This window comes from Sorex fumeus, unplaced genomic scaffold (assembly GCF_029834395.1).
Source record: "Sorex fumeus unplaced genomic scaffold, SorFum_2.1 ptg000008l, whole genome shotgun sequence".
NCBI lineage: Eukaryota > Metazoa > Chordata > Mammalia > Eulipotyphla > Soricidae > Sorex > Sorex fumeus.
In genome coordinates this window covers 13,904,227-13,923,008 of record NW_026606065.1, presented here as the reverse complement: position 1 = coordinate 13,923,008, position 18,782 = coordinate 13,904,227, and the positions used below count along the sequence as shown (strand labels likewise).

At 37.8% G+C, this 18,782-nt stretch overlaps 1 protein-coding gene across 3 annotated transcripts in view; it reads left to right on the top strand.

Moving 5' to 3' along the window:
• The window catches only part of SMAP1 (small ArfGAP 1), a 132,853-nt gene that overhangs the window by 35,637 nt on the left and 78,434 nt on the right, over window positions 1-18,782 (top strand). For all 3 annotated transcript variants that reach the window (XM_056109663.1, XM_056109662.1, XM_056109661.1), the window contains exon 2: window positions 15,364-15,497. In XM_056109663.1, coding sequence (XP_055965638.1) covers window positions 15,364-15,497 — 134 coding nt within the window. The remainder of the gene's footprint in view (window positions 1-15,363; window positions 15,498-18,782) is intronic.

Genomic DNA, 18,782 nt, shown 5'->3' with positions numbered 1-18,782 from the left:
ACTCTGAGCTTGTGAAGTAATGTCTGGTACAAAGGAGAGGTTTTGATTAGGTTAGTAATTATGTCAGGCCTTTCCTTTCAGTACTCAAAAAACTCTTTTATTACATTACAGAAAAACACTTGTGAATTAGATTTTGTTTTTTAAAAAAATTGAGCAAATTTCTGAACGTAAAAATATGGCAGGATCAGGAAAAGCAGCCTTTTTTTTCTTTTCTTTTTTATCTTACTGGTCACTGACACTACTAAGAGGATAAAGCAGAACCCTTTCTTTTGTTCTTTTGACCACACCTGGCAGTACTCAGGGCTCACTCTTGGGTCAGAGATTACTCTTGGAGATGCTTGGGGGGCCATGTGGGGTTCCAGGGATCAAACAGGCTAGACAATCAAGTCCTTTCCCCATTGTATTATCTCTCACCTCCCTTTCCTGCATTTTAAGGAGCCTTTGCTGTAAGACATTAAGTAGCACTGCAGCACTGTCCTCCCATTGTTCATTGATTTGCTCAAGCGGGCACCAGTAACGTCTCAACAAATTGTGAGACTTGTTACTGTTTTTGGCATATCGAATACGTCATGGGTAGCTCTCTGAGAGGGGCAGAGAAATTGAACTCGGGTCAGCTGCATGCAAGGCAAACGCCCTACCCGCTGTGCTATTACTCCAGCCCAAGACATTGAGTATAAAGACAAAAGATACTTGTCTAGAAAGAATAGTGTAAGCATTACATGTCAGAAGTTCAGAAAAAATAAAAATTCCTAAGTTGGAGTTGGGGAGGACCTTCAGTAAAAGGAGCGATTCTTGAGAAGTTTTCAGAAGAGAGGTGAAGTTATTGTGGGTAGGCAGAACCTGATAAAACAGCTTTGAACATATACTTAGTGCAAAGTACCAGGAAGAAATTTAGGAGGGGCATGTACAGTGGCGTGATTGTTAATTTGGAAGTGAAGTGAATGGTTATATTTGCTAAAGCTTTGAGTTGGTTATAAATTTGCCTGTTAGTGGATTGATGACAAACTTTACGGTGGCAGCCATAGGTCACAGAACTGTTGAGACACAAAATAGGGGCCTTGGAGAGATTGTGAGAAAACAAGAATTGCAAATCCTCAGGAGAACGGGTGTAATCAGAATTGATTAAAGATCTTGATAGCAGCCGAAATCTTTTGGGTACCTAGAGGAAAATATTGTCCAGATGCTCTGTGACATTGAATCGAGAGGCATCCTTAAGGGTGTAACGCCACTGACCAAGCAAGTGGTTGGAAAAACTATTTGCCCACCACTCATTTGTTAAAGGAATAGTATCCAAAATATATAAGGCACTGGCATAACTACAAGAAAAAACATACAACCCATGAAAAAATGGGGAAAGGAGATGAACAGAAACCCGTTCGAGAAAGAAATACAAATGGCCAAGAAGCATAGGAAAAATTGCTTTATATTACTGATACTCAAGCAAAGGCAAATCAGAACAACCAGCTGACCACCTCACACCAAAGAGACTGGCACTCATCAAAAAGAACTGTAACAGTCAGTGTTAGTGAGGATGTGGGGGGAAAGAGTGACCCTTATTGACGGTTAGTGGGAATATCAACTGATCCAGCCTTTTTGGAAGTCCATATGTTAAATCAGTTACTTAAAAACCTGTAGCTGAGCTTCCGTATGACCCAGCAGTACCAGTCCTGGGAATATGCCGCAAGGGTCCAAAAGCACAATGCAGAAAAGACATCTGCACTCTTAATGTTCATTGCAGTACTATTCACAATAGTCCGAATCTGCAAACACCCCACATATCCAAGAACAGATGACTGGATAAAGAAACTATGATATATATGTGTATATATATATGTATATATATGATACATACATACATACATACCCACACAATGGAATACTACATGTAATTTGCTACATGGATGGACTTGGAGAGTATCAAGTTGATTGTAGTTAGCCAGAGGGAGAAAGACATAATGATCTCTCCTGTGGGATATAAAGGAACTTTGCAAGGGAATAACAAATTCCAAAAGGCATTGGGAACAAAAAGCAGAACTGGTCTTCAGTAGGAAGCTTGCCATTGAATATGGGGGGGGGAGTGGATGGGGATAATTTAGGGAAGGGAATACTAGGACAAGGTATAGGGGGAAAGTACCCTAGAGGCAGGCTGTGTGTGGGCGGCTGAGACAGAGGGAAATTGGACATTGGACATTGGTGGAGGGAAGTAGACACTGGTGAAGGGGTTGGTGTTGGAACAGAGTACACCTGAAACTTACTAATGAGTAACTTTGTAACTCTGCAGTTCACTATGACTAATTTTTTTTTTAAATTTTAAAAAGAAGGGGTATAGTCATAAACATTATGTGAAACATAACGAGGGCTGATAATTTTGATAAGGCATTTATAAACTATTTTCAAGACTCTTGTAAAAGATTCTGTTGGTGAAGCCAAACCCAAACTACTTCAGAGTCTGTATTCTACCTGTTGTGAAAGTTAAGACTGTGAATATTGGTGTTCAAGTATTGGTTTGTTTCATTTCTCCAGTTTTTCTCAGGCGGACCTTTTCAGTTTTGCTTAGCTTCTTTGACAGTTTCATTACTTTTTTCTTCTGTGTTTAAGTCACTTTTGTAAAATGCTTTATTTTCCCATGGAGTGCTGACAACTTTTATACTCTGAGAGAAATTGTTTAGAATTTATTTTGTAAACAAGGGAATATAGTTAAAATGCACCCGTTGAGATATATAACTGGTTTGGACAATAAGTTTGGTTGATGTTTTATCAAGGTTATTTAGTTATTTATCCATTTGGGAGTTTATAATTAACTCAGTCTGATAAAATTGACAAAAACTGTTTCCTGAGGAAATGTCCTTTATTTTTTTCTACTTGACATTTATTTCAAGGATACAGAAACATTAATTAAAAAAGATATAGATCATGCCTATGTTCATTGAGTACTTAAGTGCTTAGTATAATATCCAGGATATGAAAACAACCCAAATATCTAAGCCTGTCATTAGATATTATTATCTTTTATTTTCGAAAAATACTTTTTTTGGAGAAGGGAATTGTACCACACTTGTCAGTGCTTAGGGACTATTACTGTTTTTGTGCTCAGGGTGACCTCTGGCAGTGATCCGGCCAGGGACTGACTGAGAGTTTAAACTGGAATCAGCTGCAGGCAAGCAAGTTGCTTATCTCTTGTACTCTTTTTCTGGCTTATAAAATGCACATTTTCCCCCCTCATTTAAGAAGTGCAGTTTCTTTCATATTTTAACACTATTACTTTGATTCGGTACAGCGGACTTCAGCGTTTAAAATTGGTTTGCGATGTAAACATTTATCTGCCCTCTGCTGGTGAGAATACATTACTGCTATGAGAAGTTTTAATACTTTTGAAGAGTGACCATAGAATTCAATGTGGGAAAAATGTATTTATTGCTTGAAAGTAGTATAACCACCTTAGGTCATTCACAGACAGTGAACTACTGTGCTCAGATGGCTAGTAGTACCATAGAAGAGAAATAATAACTACATTGATTATTGTGTTTATAAGTAATATAAACATTTCACATTGAATATATTGTAAATTCCTTACCTGGCCTTTCCAGTGTGGTAACCTCTAGCACTTGGGCGTTTAATTGTTCAGATAGTCAGTTCATTTACTCTACTATCTAAATTTATGTGTGACTTGTAGCACATTGTTGAATAATGCCGATGGATGAAAGGATATTTCTGTATCACAAGAAGTTCAGTTGACAGTGCTGTTCTAATTAATTTTTTTTTTTTAAGATGGGAGAGAGTGTGAGAGAGAGATCTTTTATTTTATTTTTTCCTTTTTGGTTCACACCCGGCGTTGCACAGGAGTTACTCCTGGCTCATGCACTCAGGAATTACTCCTGGCAGTGCTCGTGGGACTATATAGGATGCTGAGAATCAAACCCGGGTCGGCCGCATGCAAGGCAAACGCCCTACCTACTGTGCTATCGCTCCAACCCCTCATAATTAAATTTTTTTAAAATGGGGTTAACCATTTTTCTGAATTAACAGTTTATCTTACATTTTTTTAAAAGGATACTACATGTCATTTTCACATGAGTTGGTCTACAGAACTGAGCTTACTTGGGGCAGAAGGGGTCGATGGAAAGAGCTCTTGGGACTCTGGTGGAGGGAAGAGACTGCTGGAGGAGGGTGTGGTGTTGTGACACTGTGTGCATGAAACTATTATTACCAGTATTGTAAACCATAGTGCCACGATAAAAATGGAAAAATTCATAAAGAACTTAAGTTAGCTGAGGGTATCTATGTGGTAAGATTTTAAAAGATTTCATGATTTCACAATGGCAGATTTAAAGATTTAAAATTTAAAGATTTAAAGATTTTATGATGGCATGTAAACTATTGCTGCCAACTAAGTAGTAGTTTTTTTTTCCTTGTAGGAAGTGAAAATTCCTAATACTTTTATTCTCTCATATTTTCTCTGTGCTACTTAATTTCTTTGTATTTAATTTATTCCTCCTTTTGGTGAGAGTTTGGGATGAGAAGAAAACTGTATTTAGAGAAACTTAAGATTTTACTACTATTTATCAATTGAGTATTTCCTGCCTTATTTAAAAAAAATAGACTTTAAGGGTTGGAGAGAAGGGTACATGGGTAGGATACTTGTCTTGCACGTTGCTGACACTACTTATGACCTCCAGATCAACAGGAGTGATGCTTGAACACAGAGCCAAGAGTAAGTCCTGAGCACTGTTGGATATTACCCCTAGTACAAAGCAAACTACCCAGATTCTTCCCACAGTAATTATAAAACTATGTAGTACAGCATTACGACTAGAATATTGACATTGATAGATACCCAATTCTTACATTTTTGTATGTGTTCTGTGTATATACACAGCTGTTCTTTGTTTATATCTGTTATTTGTTTATATTTGTTTATATCTGTGTGGTTTATTATACATGTAGATTTGTGTATAGATGGAACTATCACAGTACAGTTCCATCACCAATAGAATTTTATATTTTACCCTTAAAATTTTTTTTTATTTATTAAATCACTGTGAGAACAGTTACAAAGCTTTCCAATTTAAGTCTCCGGTCTTACAATGATCAAACACCCATCCCTTCACCAGTGTACATTTTCTACCACCAAGAGCCCCAGTATACTCTCCATCGCACCCCTCCCTATGCCTCTGTGTGACAGATTTCCACTTTACTCTCTCTCCACTTTGATCACGTTCAATACTACGACAAAAGACCCACCATTATTATTTGGAATTTTCCCCAACAATTAGACCTGCGGAAAAGGCATCATTAGATAATTTGTTTTCTGTTGCTGATTATGAAGAGCATATGGTGTCGCGGTTGCCTGATTTTGGATTTCTGATATTTTGGCAGGAGAGATTTCTGCCAAAAGCTGCTGGGTTCCAAGATTGGTTTGTGTGCGTCTGGGATCATGACTGTTCAGGGACCTGAGGAGCCGTTTGTCGGCGGCATATTATTTTACCCTTTTATAAGACTCACACAGCTTCCTACTACCTTTTGCTTCTCCACTCCTTAATCACTGACGACCACTAACTTGATTTGCGTATCTAAAATAATGTCACTTAAAAAGTGTTACATTTAGGCTGGAGAGATAGTATAGAGATAGGGCTAAGGTGCTCACAGCCAACCGTGGTTCAATTTCCCTACCCCTTACTATGGTCCGCGGAGCCAGAGTAAGTCTTGAGCACATCTTGGTAGGGCCAGACCCTCACAACAACACCCCCCCCCCCCCAAATTACATTAGTGAAATCAGCTTTTGAGGTTGGCTTTATTTACTTACTCACTTTATTAATAGTTATTTGCGAGTCATCCAAGTTGTTTTCTTAATTGACTTTCATGTGTATATTCTATAATTTAAAATACACTCAAAGGCTTAAGGTTTTGACTGTTACAGATAAAGCTGGACATTTGTATTAAAGCAAGTTTCCATTTCTGTGGTAAGCTCTGTTTTATGCAATTACTGGTATGTATGGCACTAATATGTTCACAGTCATTTAAGAAATGCCAGACTGGGGGCAGGAGAGATAATACAGGGGGTAGTGTGTTAACTTTGTACACAGCCAATCCAGGCTCTATCCCTGGCACTGCATATGGTCTTTAAGCCCCTCCAGGAGTTAATATCCCTGAGCCCAAAGCTAGGAGTAAGTCCTGCATACAGATGGTTGTGGCCTCCAAAGCAAAAAAACAAAAACACCTGCAGAACCTCTAAAAAAAGGTCTGTGTTATTTTACCATCCTGCTGGCAATGTAATGAATGATCAGTGTCTCTGCAGTCTTGTCAGTACTTGGTGTTGTCGCTCTTACTTTTAACTTTTCTGTTATATGTACATAGATAGTGATTTTGATTTGCATGTCCTTAATGCTAATGATTTTATACTTTTATACTTTCTGAGCACTTCTTTCCAACCATCTCTATATCTTTTTTAGCGAGGTACCTGTTTGTCTTCTACTTTCTTGACTTGTTTTACTGTTGAATTTTTAAGTAGACTTTCTTGATTGGAGCAATTTTGATTCACGGCAAAATTGATGAGACGGTACAGAGATTGCCCATATGTTCCTTTGCTACTCATGCATAGCTTTCCACAGTATCAACATTTTTGAATATTGTGGATTTGTATATCCTGAAATACAACCCTTTGTCACATATGTGCACGTATTGTATTCTGTAGATTTTTCTTTATGCCTTCTGCATATGGTCTTTTACAGAGGAACATTTTGATGAGTGCCAGTTTTAATTTTCATTTTTATGAATTGTGTTTTTGGCTAGTCAGAACTTTTTCCTAACCCAAATCCTGAGGATTTTTTTAATATAAGAATTTTTTTTTTCTTAGAGATACATGTTTAAGTTTGTGGCCAAGACATATTTTGAATTGTTTTTCTATCTGATAACAATGCATGTAAGGTTATTTTTTTCCCCAAGGGAAAAAATATGTATAATATCACTTCCTGAAAAGTTTATTTTTTTTAAAAGTTATCCTTTCTTCTTCTTTGTTTTCCACATTTATTAAAAATCAGTTCACTATGTATGCCTAAAGATATTTTGGGGTTTTATTGTGCTCATCGGGCTGGAGCGATAGCACAGCGGGTAGGGCGTTCGCCTTACAAGCGGCCAACATGGCCGACCCGAGTTCGATTCCTCCGCCCCTCTCGGAGAGCCCGGCAAGCTACCGAGAGTATTCGATATGCCAGACACAGTAACAACAAAGTCTCCAATGGAGATGTTACTGGGCCCGCTCGAGCAAATCGACGATCAACGGGAGGGCCTTTACCTTTATTGTGCTCATTGATCTTCTTGTTCTCCCTGACACAGCCCCTCTTGACCACTAGAGGGCACAGGGCATGTGTGGAACGCCCAATTCTTAGTTTCTTAGGGAACTGGGCTATTGCTGGGGAAAACTGACATTGCAGAGAATAACAGAATTTTTGACCTTGCTATTCAGGGTGGCTGATGGTTTAGGACGTGGAAAGCGGACATCTTTGGGTGTCAGCAATACTTCAACCTTGCCCTTGCTTTAGAGCTTCAAGGACTGCCTCAGCAGCTTCTTCCCAGCTTAAACCCCCTCTTTCCCCTCTCCATCACCTGTTTGTAGGCACATTCCTGCACCTCTCCTTAACCATTACCTTTCCTAATGAACTTTGTCATATGACTATGTGTCTATGTCCTGTATGGGTGGCATTGCCTTGGCCATGCTGCGTGTTCTAGTCTTGCGCATCCATTATCCCTAAAGGTAAAAGGTAAAGGCCCTCCCGTTGATCGTCGATTTGCTCGAGCGGGCCCAGTAACGTCTCCATTGGAGACTTTGTTGTTACTGTGTCTGGCATATCGAATACTCTCGGTAGCTTGCCGGGCTATAGCTCAGTTGGGAGAGCGTTAGACTGAAGATCTAAAGGTCCCATTATCCCTAACTGGAGGAATTGTCCTCAAGTTCCTGGGGAGTTGTTATGTGATTACAAAGTGGCGCCTGAACAGGGACTTTTGGAATAGGGAAAACACGAAAAATGGAAGAGACAACTGGCCGAGGGCAGACAATGTAGTGAGGATCAAATCCAATTAGATTTCTGGCACTTAGGTGTCCTTTAACAATTAAAGAAGCCACTATGTGTGTTCTATGTAAGGAACTGAAATGAAGATTGTTTATAGTGAAGATAAATCCACTTTAGGAGCCCTGAGTGCTGAGCCAGAGTGGCCTTAGGGGAAGAGGGAGTTGCAAACAACAACAGCAAGTTCTTCTTGGGGATCAAATCTCTGTAAATAAGCAGTTTTGAAGCTGCTTTGTAAAAAATTCCAGTTCTTGAAGATCCTCAGGGGAAGAGATCTAGAGCTATTGGGAGCAGAATCATTTTTCGAAGAATTAGGAATTCCCAAAGCAGGATGTACCTGGTTTATGTTACCCACCAATTTCTGAAAGTCATTTCAAGTAGTTAATTTATTCATAAATAATACTTATTTAATTTATTCATACAAAAAGTTAATGGGGGGGTGGGGTGGCACACTGTAGTGTGCTCTAAAATATATCCTAAATGTTCATAAGAAAATTGAGTCTGTGCTTTTTCCAAAGCCAGTTGCAAGCTGGCAACAGACAATCTAACTTTCTCCTAGAGCCTCTGAATGTTTCTGATGCACAAGCCAACAGTATAAGTAATGAACAATGTAAACATCAGAAAAGTCCTGCCTTACCGGACACAAAATCAAATAAAAAAAATACCGCCAGGAGTAATTCCTGAGTGCATGAACCAGGAGTAACCCCTGTGCATCGCCAGGTGTGACCCCCCCCCCCCAAAAATTGTTGCACATAGAATTTTGACTCCACTCCTTTTTATTGGGGGGGGGGCAGGCTTTGGGTGCCATATCCAGTTATGCTCAGGGATCACTCCTGGTCGGGCTAGGGGGACTTTCTGTGTGATGCTGGAAATGAGAATCTGGTGTGCTTTGTGTAAGGCAAGCACCCTACCCACTGTATTATCTTTCCAACCTTTCAGATTCCATAATCTTTATTTTGTGTATAACTTAATCTATTGTAAATTCTAACCAGTGTGATTTTCTTTTTTCCCTTTTTAAATCTTGGGCTTTCTATTTGAATCACTAGCAGTTAGATTTGGGATATATGCTCTGTGTCTTTACTTCTTCAGTCTTCCTCATAGAATTTTTGACATCTCCAAGTCAGAGTTGATGCTCTCAAGGTCCTTGACTACTAATCTTTTCCTCATGTTTAGGTTCAGTTTCAATTTACTGCATTTTCATCTCTCTCTCTCTCTCTCTCTTTTTTTTTGATTGCGTTTTCTTGCCTCTAGAATGCTTGTAAAGTATTGGACTCTAGGTAACATGAAGTTTGCTTGAAATTTTTATTTTTGATTTTGTAACCACACGAGCCATGCTTAGGGCTTACTCCTGGCTCTGTGCTCGGGCTTTTGGGACCCATATCTGGTGCTCGGAATCCACCACATGCAAGGCAAGAGCTCTCTTTGTTGTACAGATAGCAATGGGAACAGATTGTTTTTCAAATATTTGTTTCTTTTTACTGGAACGGAAGCATTCCTAGCCTTTGAAGAGAATTTACACTTACTTAAAATAACTCCACTGAGTTACTGACACCACATAGAGAAAATCAGGAAGCTATTGATGTTGCCACTGTTGTAGTGTTCCATAGTTGGAGTGCTGCTCATGTCAGTTCCAGGCCTAACTTTGCTGACAAAAAAGATGCAAACAAGTTTATCTACTTTTTTGCACACTAAATCAGTTTATAGAGAAAAATATCTTAAATATATTCTTAGAGATTTGATGTTACTTAAGTTACAGTTTTAGGTCAGATCAAAACATTTAATTATACTTTGCACCATATTATTAAAACTATGTTACAAAGATCATTCCATTCTATTTTGTTCTATTGAAAACATCTGTTTGTATAATTATAGCTTGCTATTTTCAAACTGGTACAGAATTTGACTTAGTCTTTGCCTTTATTCATCATGCTAAAAATGCAAATAAGGCCTATAAATTCCCTAATGACACTTTAAAATGTTGATATATCAGTGTTTTGGTTTTTTAAAAAACTGATATCAGAGATTCTAAATGGTCATACTATAGTTAGCCATTTTCATATTTGTGAATTTGAAAGACAAGAGAGTGATTAAGTAACAGATTCAGAAGGCCATTATCACTGAGAATTTCTGCATTCTCTAAATCAGATCTTTTTAAATTTAATCATTTATTTTAGAAAGTAGAAAAGTTTGTTGGAAAGTAGAAGATAAAGGAGAATGAACAGCTCATGTGGGGAGGAACTTCATTTAGAACTAAGTTCTCCAAGTTTTTTTTTTTAAAAAAAGCAATGATTTTAATAAGTACAACTCTACATATTGACACTAGTTTTTTAACTTTTCTACTTTATGTTTAAACTTGTTACATTGAGATTAAAGGTGAAGAAAAGATTTTGGAAAGTTTTTGTTCATAGGTCATGAAGAAGCACAAACTGAATAAATTAAATATTATAGATGTGATTTTGTTCATTTTATTGTTTTTTTCAAAATTGTTCAGTGACTCCATGGTAATGGTATAAAATTAAATTTGGAAGTCAAGGCAATATCTTTTGTTAGAGTTTACACTATCTGTAGCCTGTATTTTCATCTGTGTGATTCATCTATTGGTTTCAGTTAGGAGCTATTGATCAAACATGTTATGTGTTTCCATGTCTACTATTGAAATAACCTCAGGGCTTTTGTGCTTGCTATTTTCTCTGTCTGAAATCATTTTCTCAGGTGTCTGTCTAACTGACTTCTGTTTTAGGGCTCTGCTCAATTGCCATTTTATCAGAGTGGATTCTGTTTGACATAGCATCTCATCTTTTTCCTAAGCATTTCCTGTTTTTATTTTTTTTAAACCATTGAATTTGATTTCTTTTCTTCACAGCTTCGATCACCACCTGACCTGGTATACATATATAACTTGTTATCTGCCTTGCTTCACTGGAATATGTAGTTTATAAGGGAAGGCATTTTAATGTTTTATTTTCCTTTTGGATAGCCAGCATCGAGAAAATTCTTGGCACATAGTAAGGATTCAGCACATTTTTGTTTTTATGACATTGAATCAATGCAAGAATGAATGGTTAACCTCCAAAGTCATTTCTGATCATTGTTAATCACATCCATCTTCCCTGGCCCACTTCAGAGTTAAACTGCGTTCCTGAGCCTGCATTTGAATGAAGCTGCCTCCAAGTACTTCATCTCATAGTGATCTTTTTTCCTCCTTTGAACTCCTGGCATTTTATATTAGTATAAGGCAGTTTTCTTTAAGATTTAATCACACTTGATCAGAGTATGCTGCTGCAGGTGGGCACAGTCTAGAGTGGTTAAGGAGTGGTTAAGGAGTGACAAGATGGTCTTAGGGGGCAAGAATTGACTATGTATTTTTAAACAAATGCTAGGGGCTTATGTCTTTGCCTGTTAATGCCAAGAGACCTTGAAGGGTATAGATGAACTCACCTTATGTTGTTGTTGTGAAGCTGAGGTTCAGTTTGTTCACTTTGTCTGTACAGTGTCTGGTTATTTAAATCCAAGTCTGTCTTTAAGAGCTATTCTTTTGTCTGTTTGGAATTTTTACCAAGAAATAAGGGTCTGACGGGGGCAGAATGACTTGATTCGGTCAGGAAGACAGAAATGCTTTGGATAATGGTATAATTAGAAACAAAAAGAAACCAGGAATCAAAACTCAAAATTTTGGGCTGGAGCGATAGCACAGCGGTAGGGCGTTTGCCTTGCAAGCAGCCGACATGGCCGACCCGAGTTCGATTCCTCCGCCCCTCTCGGAGAGCCCGGCAAGCTACCGAGAGTATCTCGCCCACACGGCAGAGCCTGGCAAGCTCCCCGTGACGTATTCGATATGCCAGACACAGTAACAACAAAGTCTCCAATGGAGACGTTACTGGGCCCGCTCGAGCAAATCGACGAACAACGGGAGGGCCTTTCCTTTCCTTTACTTTACTTACATAAAAAGATATATTAAATATTCACTATTATTCCTAGCGGTTTAAACTTGGAACAAACTGTACAAAACAAGTCAACAAGATGTACAAAACACACCATCAAGCCTCTCAAGGTCACAGTGCAGGATTGAACAACTAAGGCGATACCCCTGCTTTAAACAAACAAACAAACAAACAAAAAAAAACTCAAAATTTTGACAGCAAAATGGAGTGTCTTGTTTCTTTAAGAAACATTTATTGTTGGGGTTTGTTGGTTTCATTTTGTTTAGGGGCCACACCTTGCTGTGCTTAGGCTTACTTGTGCCTGCACTCAGGGATCACTCGTGGTAGTGCTTCGGGGATGAAATAAGGTGCCCGGGGATCTAAACCCACTCAACTACATGCAAGGTCATTCCCACTATACTATTTCTCTGGCCCAGTTTTGATTATTGAGCCACAGTTATCACAATGAAAACTCCTTTCTTGGGTTGGGGAGTCTTCCATATAGTACCCAGAAGCCAGGGCTGCTCCTGGGATACATAACCTGGTTCTCCTTATTCTCAGGAGTGTTGGAGGCCACCTGTGTAACCCCCGTGGTGCTTGTGGGGGCCCTGTAGTGCCAGGATTTGAACCCAGGACTTTTGCATGACAGGTATATGCTCCAGACCTTTGGACTATCTTCCTTTTTTTGGAAATATGTCCTTTGCCCCTTAAAATGAAAAATCTTAGCTACTGAGTCTCTGGAGGGCGAGTTACCATGTTTAGTTAGGTATATTAATACAAAACTGTTATTAAAAATTAATACTTAATTATATGGACTGGAGCGATAGCACAGTGGGCAGGGTGTTTGCCTTGCACACAGCTGACTGGGGTGACCGGGGTTCGATTCCTCCGCCCCTCTCGGAGAGCCCGGCAAGCTGCCGAGAGTATCTCGCCCGATTGGCAGAGCCTGGCAAGCTCCCCGTGACGTATTCGATATGCCAGACACAGTAACAACAAAGTCTCCAATGGAGACGTTACTGGGCCCGCTCGAGCAAATCGATGAACAATGGGAGGAGAGTTCTACAGTGCTACTTAATTATATAATATACTTTGTTTTTGTGCATTATTAACATTTTTTAAATCACTATCAAATTTCTGTTTTCAGTACTATTTCACAGATCAGCTAAAGTTTAGGAAGGGCATCCATATTCATAAAATAATGAAATGGTAGAGTCAGCAGTGACCTTGAACTTTTTTGTTTTAGAGACAAATTGAGAAAAAAATGTTGACATAGGTCTGACTGGAAGACACGTTTCTTGAATAATATTTTCTCTAACTATAATACTGTGTGTTGTGTTATGTGTGTTTACTGGAGAATAGAGATGATGGTCTTCATATACCACAGGTCCTGATACAGAGTCAAAATTTCTGCTCTTTTGGTTACTTTATTCATTGGTGGTTCAAGAATATTCTCTGTTATAACTACCAACTTGTATTCTGACAGCAGAAACAAATAAAATAATTAAATCTTGGGCGTAAAAAAGCAGTAGTGCATGTTTTTGATGTATGCTCTGCATTTGCTCCCCAGCACCAAGAAAACAACACCCCTTCCCTACACAGAGCAGGTTTTTACTTCAAGTTAATAATAGTAAATTCTTTGTTTTTAGTGAGGGTCACGTTTACTGTTAACCCTTCTTAAGATTTGCCTTTCTGCGTATTTTTATGTGGACCAGATGTATTAAAACTGTTGCAGAAGGAATTGTCTAGTTGTTTAATGGGATGGTACAGAGAGCTCCGCTTGCCATTGGTTCTATTTAAAAGAGAAATGAAAGCAGGTTCATAGTACTGGTCAAATTGTATTGCTAATTATTCAGTTAGTTTTTCTATATACATTGTGTTTTCTTAATTCAAACTTAAACTGTGTAACCTTTTTCATATTTAATTAGTGCTTTCCTGTTAACAAGTAGTAAAATTTAAGTCTTTGTAATACAGGTGGTGCATCATATTTTAATTCAGTTTTCCACACCATTATTTCTGAATTACATTGCTAAGAGTATTTTTAGAATTTTGGAGTAGAGTTATTGTGTTGCTAATGATTAGATCCAGGGAATAGTAAACAAAGCAGTATTTTCTATATTTCCTGGAGTTATGTTGTTGAGAATTAGGGTAATATTAGAACAAAATTTAGGATTAGCAATCTTACATATTTTCTGTCATGTCATATTTTGTTATTCTTTTTTTTTTTTCTTTTTGGGTCACACCCAGCGGTGCACAGGGGTTACTCCTGGTTCATGCAGGAATTACTCCTGGCCGTGCTTGGGGGACCATGTGGTATGCTGGGAATCGAACCCGGGCCAGCCGTGTGCAAGGCAAACGCCCTACCCGCTGTGCTATCACTCCAGCCCCATGTTTTATTATTCTTAATTTTTATATGATTTTACCAACAGTTTTGTATCAGCTGCTTTTGACATCAATAATTTCTTTTGTTATATTAGTTTTGATCCTATTAAAATCATTTTATTCCACCTAACGTACTGAAATTCATACTTATCAAATTTTATTATATATTTCTCGTGTAAACATGAAATATTTTGAAATCAGTTTCAAAGTGAAATCCAGCTAACATTCTTCAACAGATAATTGGACAAAGAAGCTATAATATATACTTTTTGTTTGTTTCTTTTTTGTTTTTGACCCATACCTGGGGACGCTCGGGGATTGTTTCTACACTCAGAAAGCGCTCCTTGGGGTGGTGTTTGGAGGGCCAAACACCAGGGATTGAACCTGGGTGGGCCACCCACAAGGCCACTGTATTATCTCTCCAGCCCCAAAGCTATACTTAATGGAGTAGTATTTTACCATAAAAAAGATGAAAAATCCTATCTTTTGGGACAAACTGGTTAGCTCTTAAGGTGATCATGCTAAAAGAAATAAGAATGTGAAAGTAAAGTACTGAATTTCTTTATGTATGTGAAATGTAGGTCACTAAACAACTGAACTGGAAAAAAAAACTACAAGAGTCCTGGTGGCTTTAAAATCTTTTTGTTAGTAACCATTTAAACAATTCATTGTTTAATAGAGAACTTATTTCACTGTTTCCTTATTATTTTTTTATTCTTGCATGTAAAAGCTTCACATGTATTCGTCATAAAGTCTTAGATTTGGGAGAACATTTCCAGGAAGTCAGAATTAGTGAACTCATTAAGTTTCTTAAAAGTTACCTTTTCAAACCAAATGTCTTGTTGGCAAGCTGCTGCTTTACATTTGGAAATTTGAGTTTGTCGGTTCTATATGCCCCCGTTATAATTGTTGTAGAAAGCATGGTATATTTCTCCAAATGTTGTCAAGATATTTATTTTAATTTTTTATTTCTTTTCTTTCTCTTTCCCCTCCTTAATTAGGTCCCCGTTGGGCTTCCTGGAATATTGGTGTGTTTATTTGCATCAGATGTGCTGGAATCCATAGAAATCTTGGGGTTCATATATCCAGGGTCAAGTCAGTCAACCTAGACCAATGGACACCAGAACAGATTCAGGTAAATATTTCTTTACTGGGAAATTGTTAAATATTTAAGAACTGGGGATGTTACTCAGTCCTTAAGTGGTAGAGTACGTCTTGTCTGTGCAAGGCCCTAGGTTTAATCCTAAGTACCACATGGTCCCCCAGGTATCACTTGTTGTAGTCTTGGTGGCCCCTGAGGACCTCTTGACCACTATACTGGTCCCAGGCTTATAATAACTGGTAGTAGTGTCTTCCGGTTCCCCAGTTATAATGAATTAAAAAAATTTAATCCTTTATTCAGAGATTAACATATAAAAGTAATGTATGCCTGGCAAGCTCCCCGTAACGTATTCAATATGCCAAACACAGTAACAACAAGTCTCACGATGGAGATGTTACTGGGCCCGCTCGAGCAAATCGATGAACAATGGGAGGACCTTGACCATGACCATGACCGTATTGAAAGGACATATACCACATTTAAATTGTGTTATTTCAATTGTTAGTTTGCAGTTATTTTTCTTGGGTTTGTAGTGAAATCATCTTTTGTTTTTGTTTCGTACAAAACAAAAACTCGGCTAATAGCAGCCGAGTACATACCTGGCTGTACTCAGGGCTTACTCCTGACTCTTTGCTCTGGGATTATTTCTGATGGGGCTGGGGGACTATATGGTTGCTGTGAATTGAATTTAAGTTGGTTGTGTGCAAAGAAAGCACCTTACCCACAGTACTATCGTTCCAGCCCCTATAGCGAAGTAATCTTTAATCTTTTATCCAAAATTTTGATTTTGAAGTATTTGGAAATGAAATTTTTTTATATTGATGAAATTTGCCAGTGTAATTTTGTAATCTTTTTTATATTCTGGTCAGTAGAGGGAGCCTGGGTAGAGATAAAGAATATAACACATCTAGACCTAGAAATAACTAACAGGATTTACCCTAAGTTCAGAGGTGTTCTTGATTTTAAGATGGGATCTAATATTTAGAAGATAGCCCCATTAACACTCATTCTAATTGTTTAGATTTGTGTGACTTAGTTTTGCTTCATATATATGTATACACACACACACCTATACACATACACACATATATTTGTAGTTTTAAGGGTTTGTAGTTTTAAGGGTTCGTAGTTTTTAGTTTTAAATTCTCAAAATCATACTTTATTATCCTTAGAGTTGATTGCTAGTATAAATAGTTTATACTGGCTCTTTTTTTTATGTTCATAGAGGATTAATGCTATTTATTTTAGCTAAGAGAAAAAAATAGATTTTATTGAGAGAAATTTAGAGAGAGATAAGATTTTCAAGAGAGAATACAGGCATGTTCAAGAGAAAACATAAACTTCTCCAGAGTGGACATAGTTTATAGTACTATTTTCATGCCCTTTTCAAATTGTTTCCTGTTATTGTGATGGCTCAGAACACTAATATATGCATTGAACCTTAGTAATAAATCATACATATCTCACAATTAGAAAAAAACCCACAAAAATTGGCAAAAATAGAGTGAGATAGGATACAAAAAGTAGAATTGATTGCTCTGGAAAATTGGTTAAAAAAAGTAAGATTAGTTTAAGGGAAGTAAAACTTCTAGATTAAGACTTGTGCTGAAGAAAATTCTAAATAAAGCAAAAGTTTAAATAAACTTTAAAAAATTTAGAAGGAAAGTAAAGAATAGAGATCTTCAGACTATAAAGTAATGCATAACTTAGTTCTTTCATAGATCATTATTATTTTTAGCTCTTTGCCTGTTAGGGCATAAATGGAAATATATTTTTGAGATCCTTGAGAAAATTTGCTAGTCAAGAAAACAACTTTTTAGAGCATTTCAGATAGGCAATTTAGAAAACATTCCTGTAGTAACTGGGATAAAAGATTTCATGGTGTTGTTTCTAGTTTACAAAAAATCATGTTGTGTAGCTTGAAATTGCAATTTGGTGTTAGAAAACAAAATCCCTGAACAGTTCAGTTATCCAGAAATATTTTTCCTAATAGGCTGTTGAAGGGGTTTGAATAGCAGATTTTTAGAGGCAGACAGTTCTTTTTCTGTAGGTCAGAGTTTGCAGTCAGAGGGCTGCAGTTCAGTGGTTGTGTGTGAAGTAGGTATGGAAGTACAGCAAAATGGTATGTTATGAAATATCTAAGAATTTTGTTTTTGTGTTTGATCCTCATGTGACTCTGCTCAGGGCTTACCTCTGGCTCTGCGTTCAGGGATCCCACTGCTCAGAGGAACAATTGCAGTGCCCAGAGCAAATCCGGGTCAGCCTCATGCAAGTGCCCACTGTACTAGTTCTTTAGGCCTTTCCCCCATGCAAAAATTTCGAAAATTGATATTAAACAACATACAGTTTCTGAAATTGTATTTCTCAGGTTCTTAAAATAAGAGTTACAGCTTCAGAACCCAGAACTTTGATTAGTATTTGGAGAGACTGTCCCTGAATGGCTTTTTAAGCCATAGAGCTCCTTTTCTAGGTATATCATGTTGAGAAATTAAGTTAGGATGCCCTCGCTTAAAAATTTTACTAGAGAGATAGTACAGGGACCTGAACCTAGGTTGCTCCTACCACATGCTCTCTGAGTGTCACTGGGTGTATTCCTAGAGGCCCCTAAATACCACCAGTTGTGGCCCTGGTGGCTCCCAAGTCCCATTTGGATGGCACCTGTGGTCCCTGATATTTCAGTGCCTGAGTAGGTCTGTGTCCTTAGACCATAATGTTGAATTGCTAAGAATCATGGGAGTGGTCCTTTGCCCCTTTAATATTGCTTGGGTGTCCTTTCTTACCTCTGCTTCCCTCCTTCCTCCCCAAATTGGTGAACAAAGTTTTACATTAAAATGGGATTAAGAAACTTAATCGTATAGACGTATGAGTCACTTAATATTCTTGTGGCCAGTTTTGTTAGTACTGAACAAGCAAAGCCAGTGTTCTTTAAAAATCTCTCTGGGACTGCTCTGCAATACAAATGAGTAAGTAATCGGTGAAAATGAAGCAATTATTGAAAACCCTAATCTGCACCATACAACTTCTATTTTTGCCTAAACAGTTTCTAGAAAGATATGAACAAAGTGGTTTAGAAAAACTGTTATTCCAGGCAGACTGACAGGGTGATCTCGATTGAATACTTAATCTCAGTGTTCTCAGTTTCTGCATTTATGAATTTGGAATAGCAATAATACATATTTTTGTAGATTGTCGTGAGATAAGTTAATATGGATAAATTATTTAGAACAACATCTGGCACATTTAAACACTAAGTAATGTTAGCATGTCACTTGGTAGTAATCCATTTTATCATCGTATTAAGTTTTCAGTACTACGCAC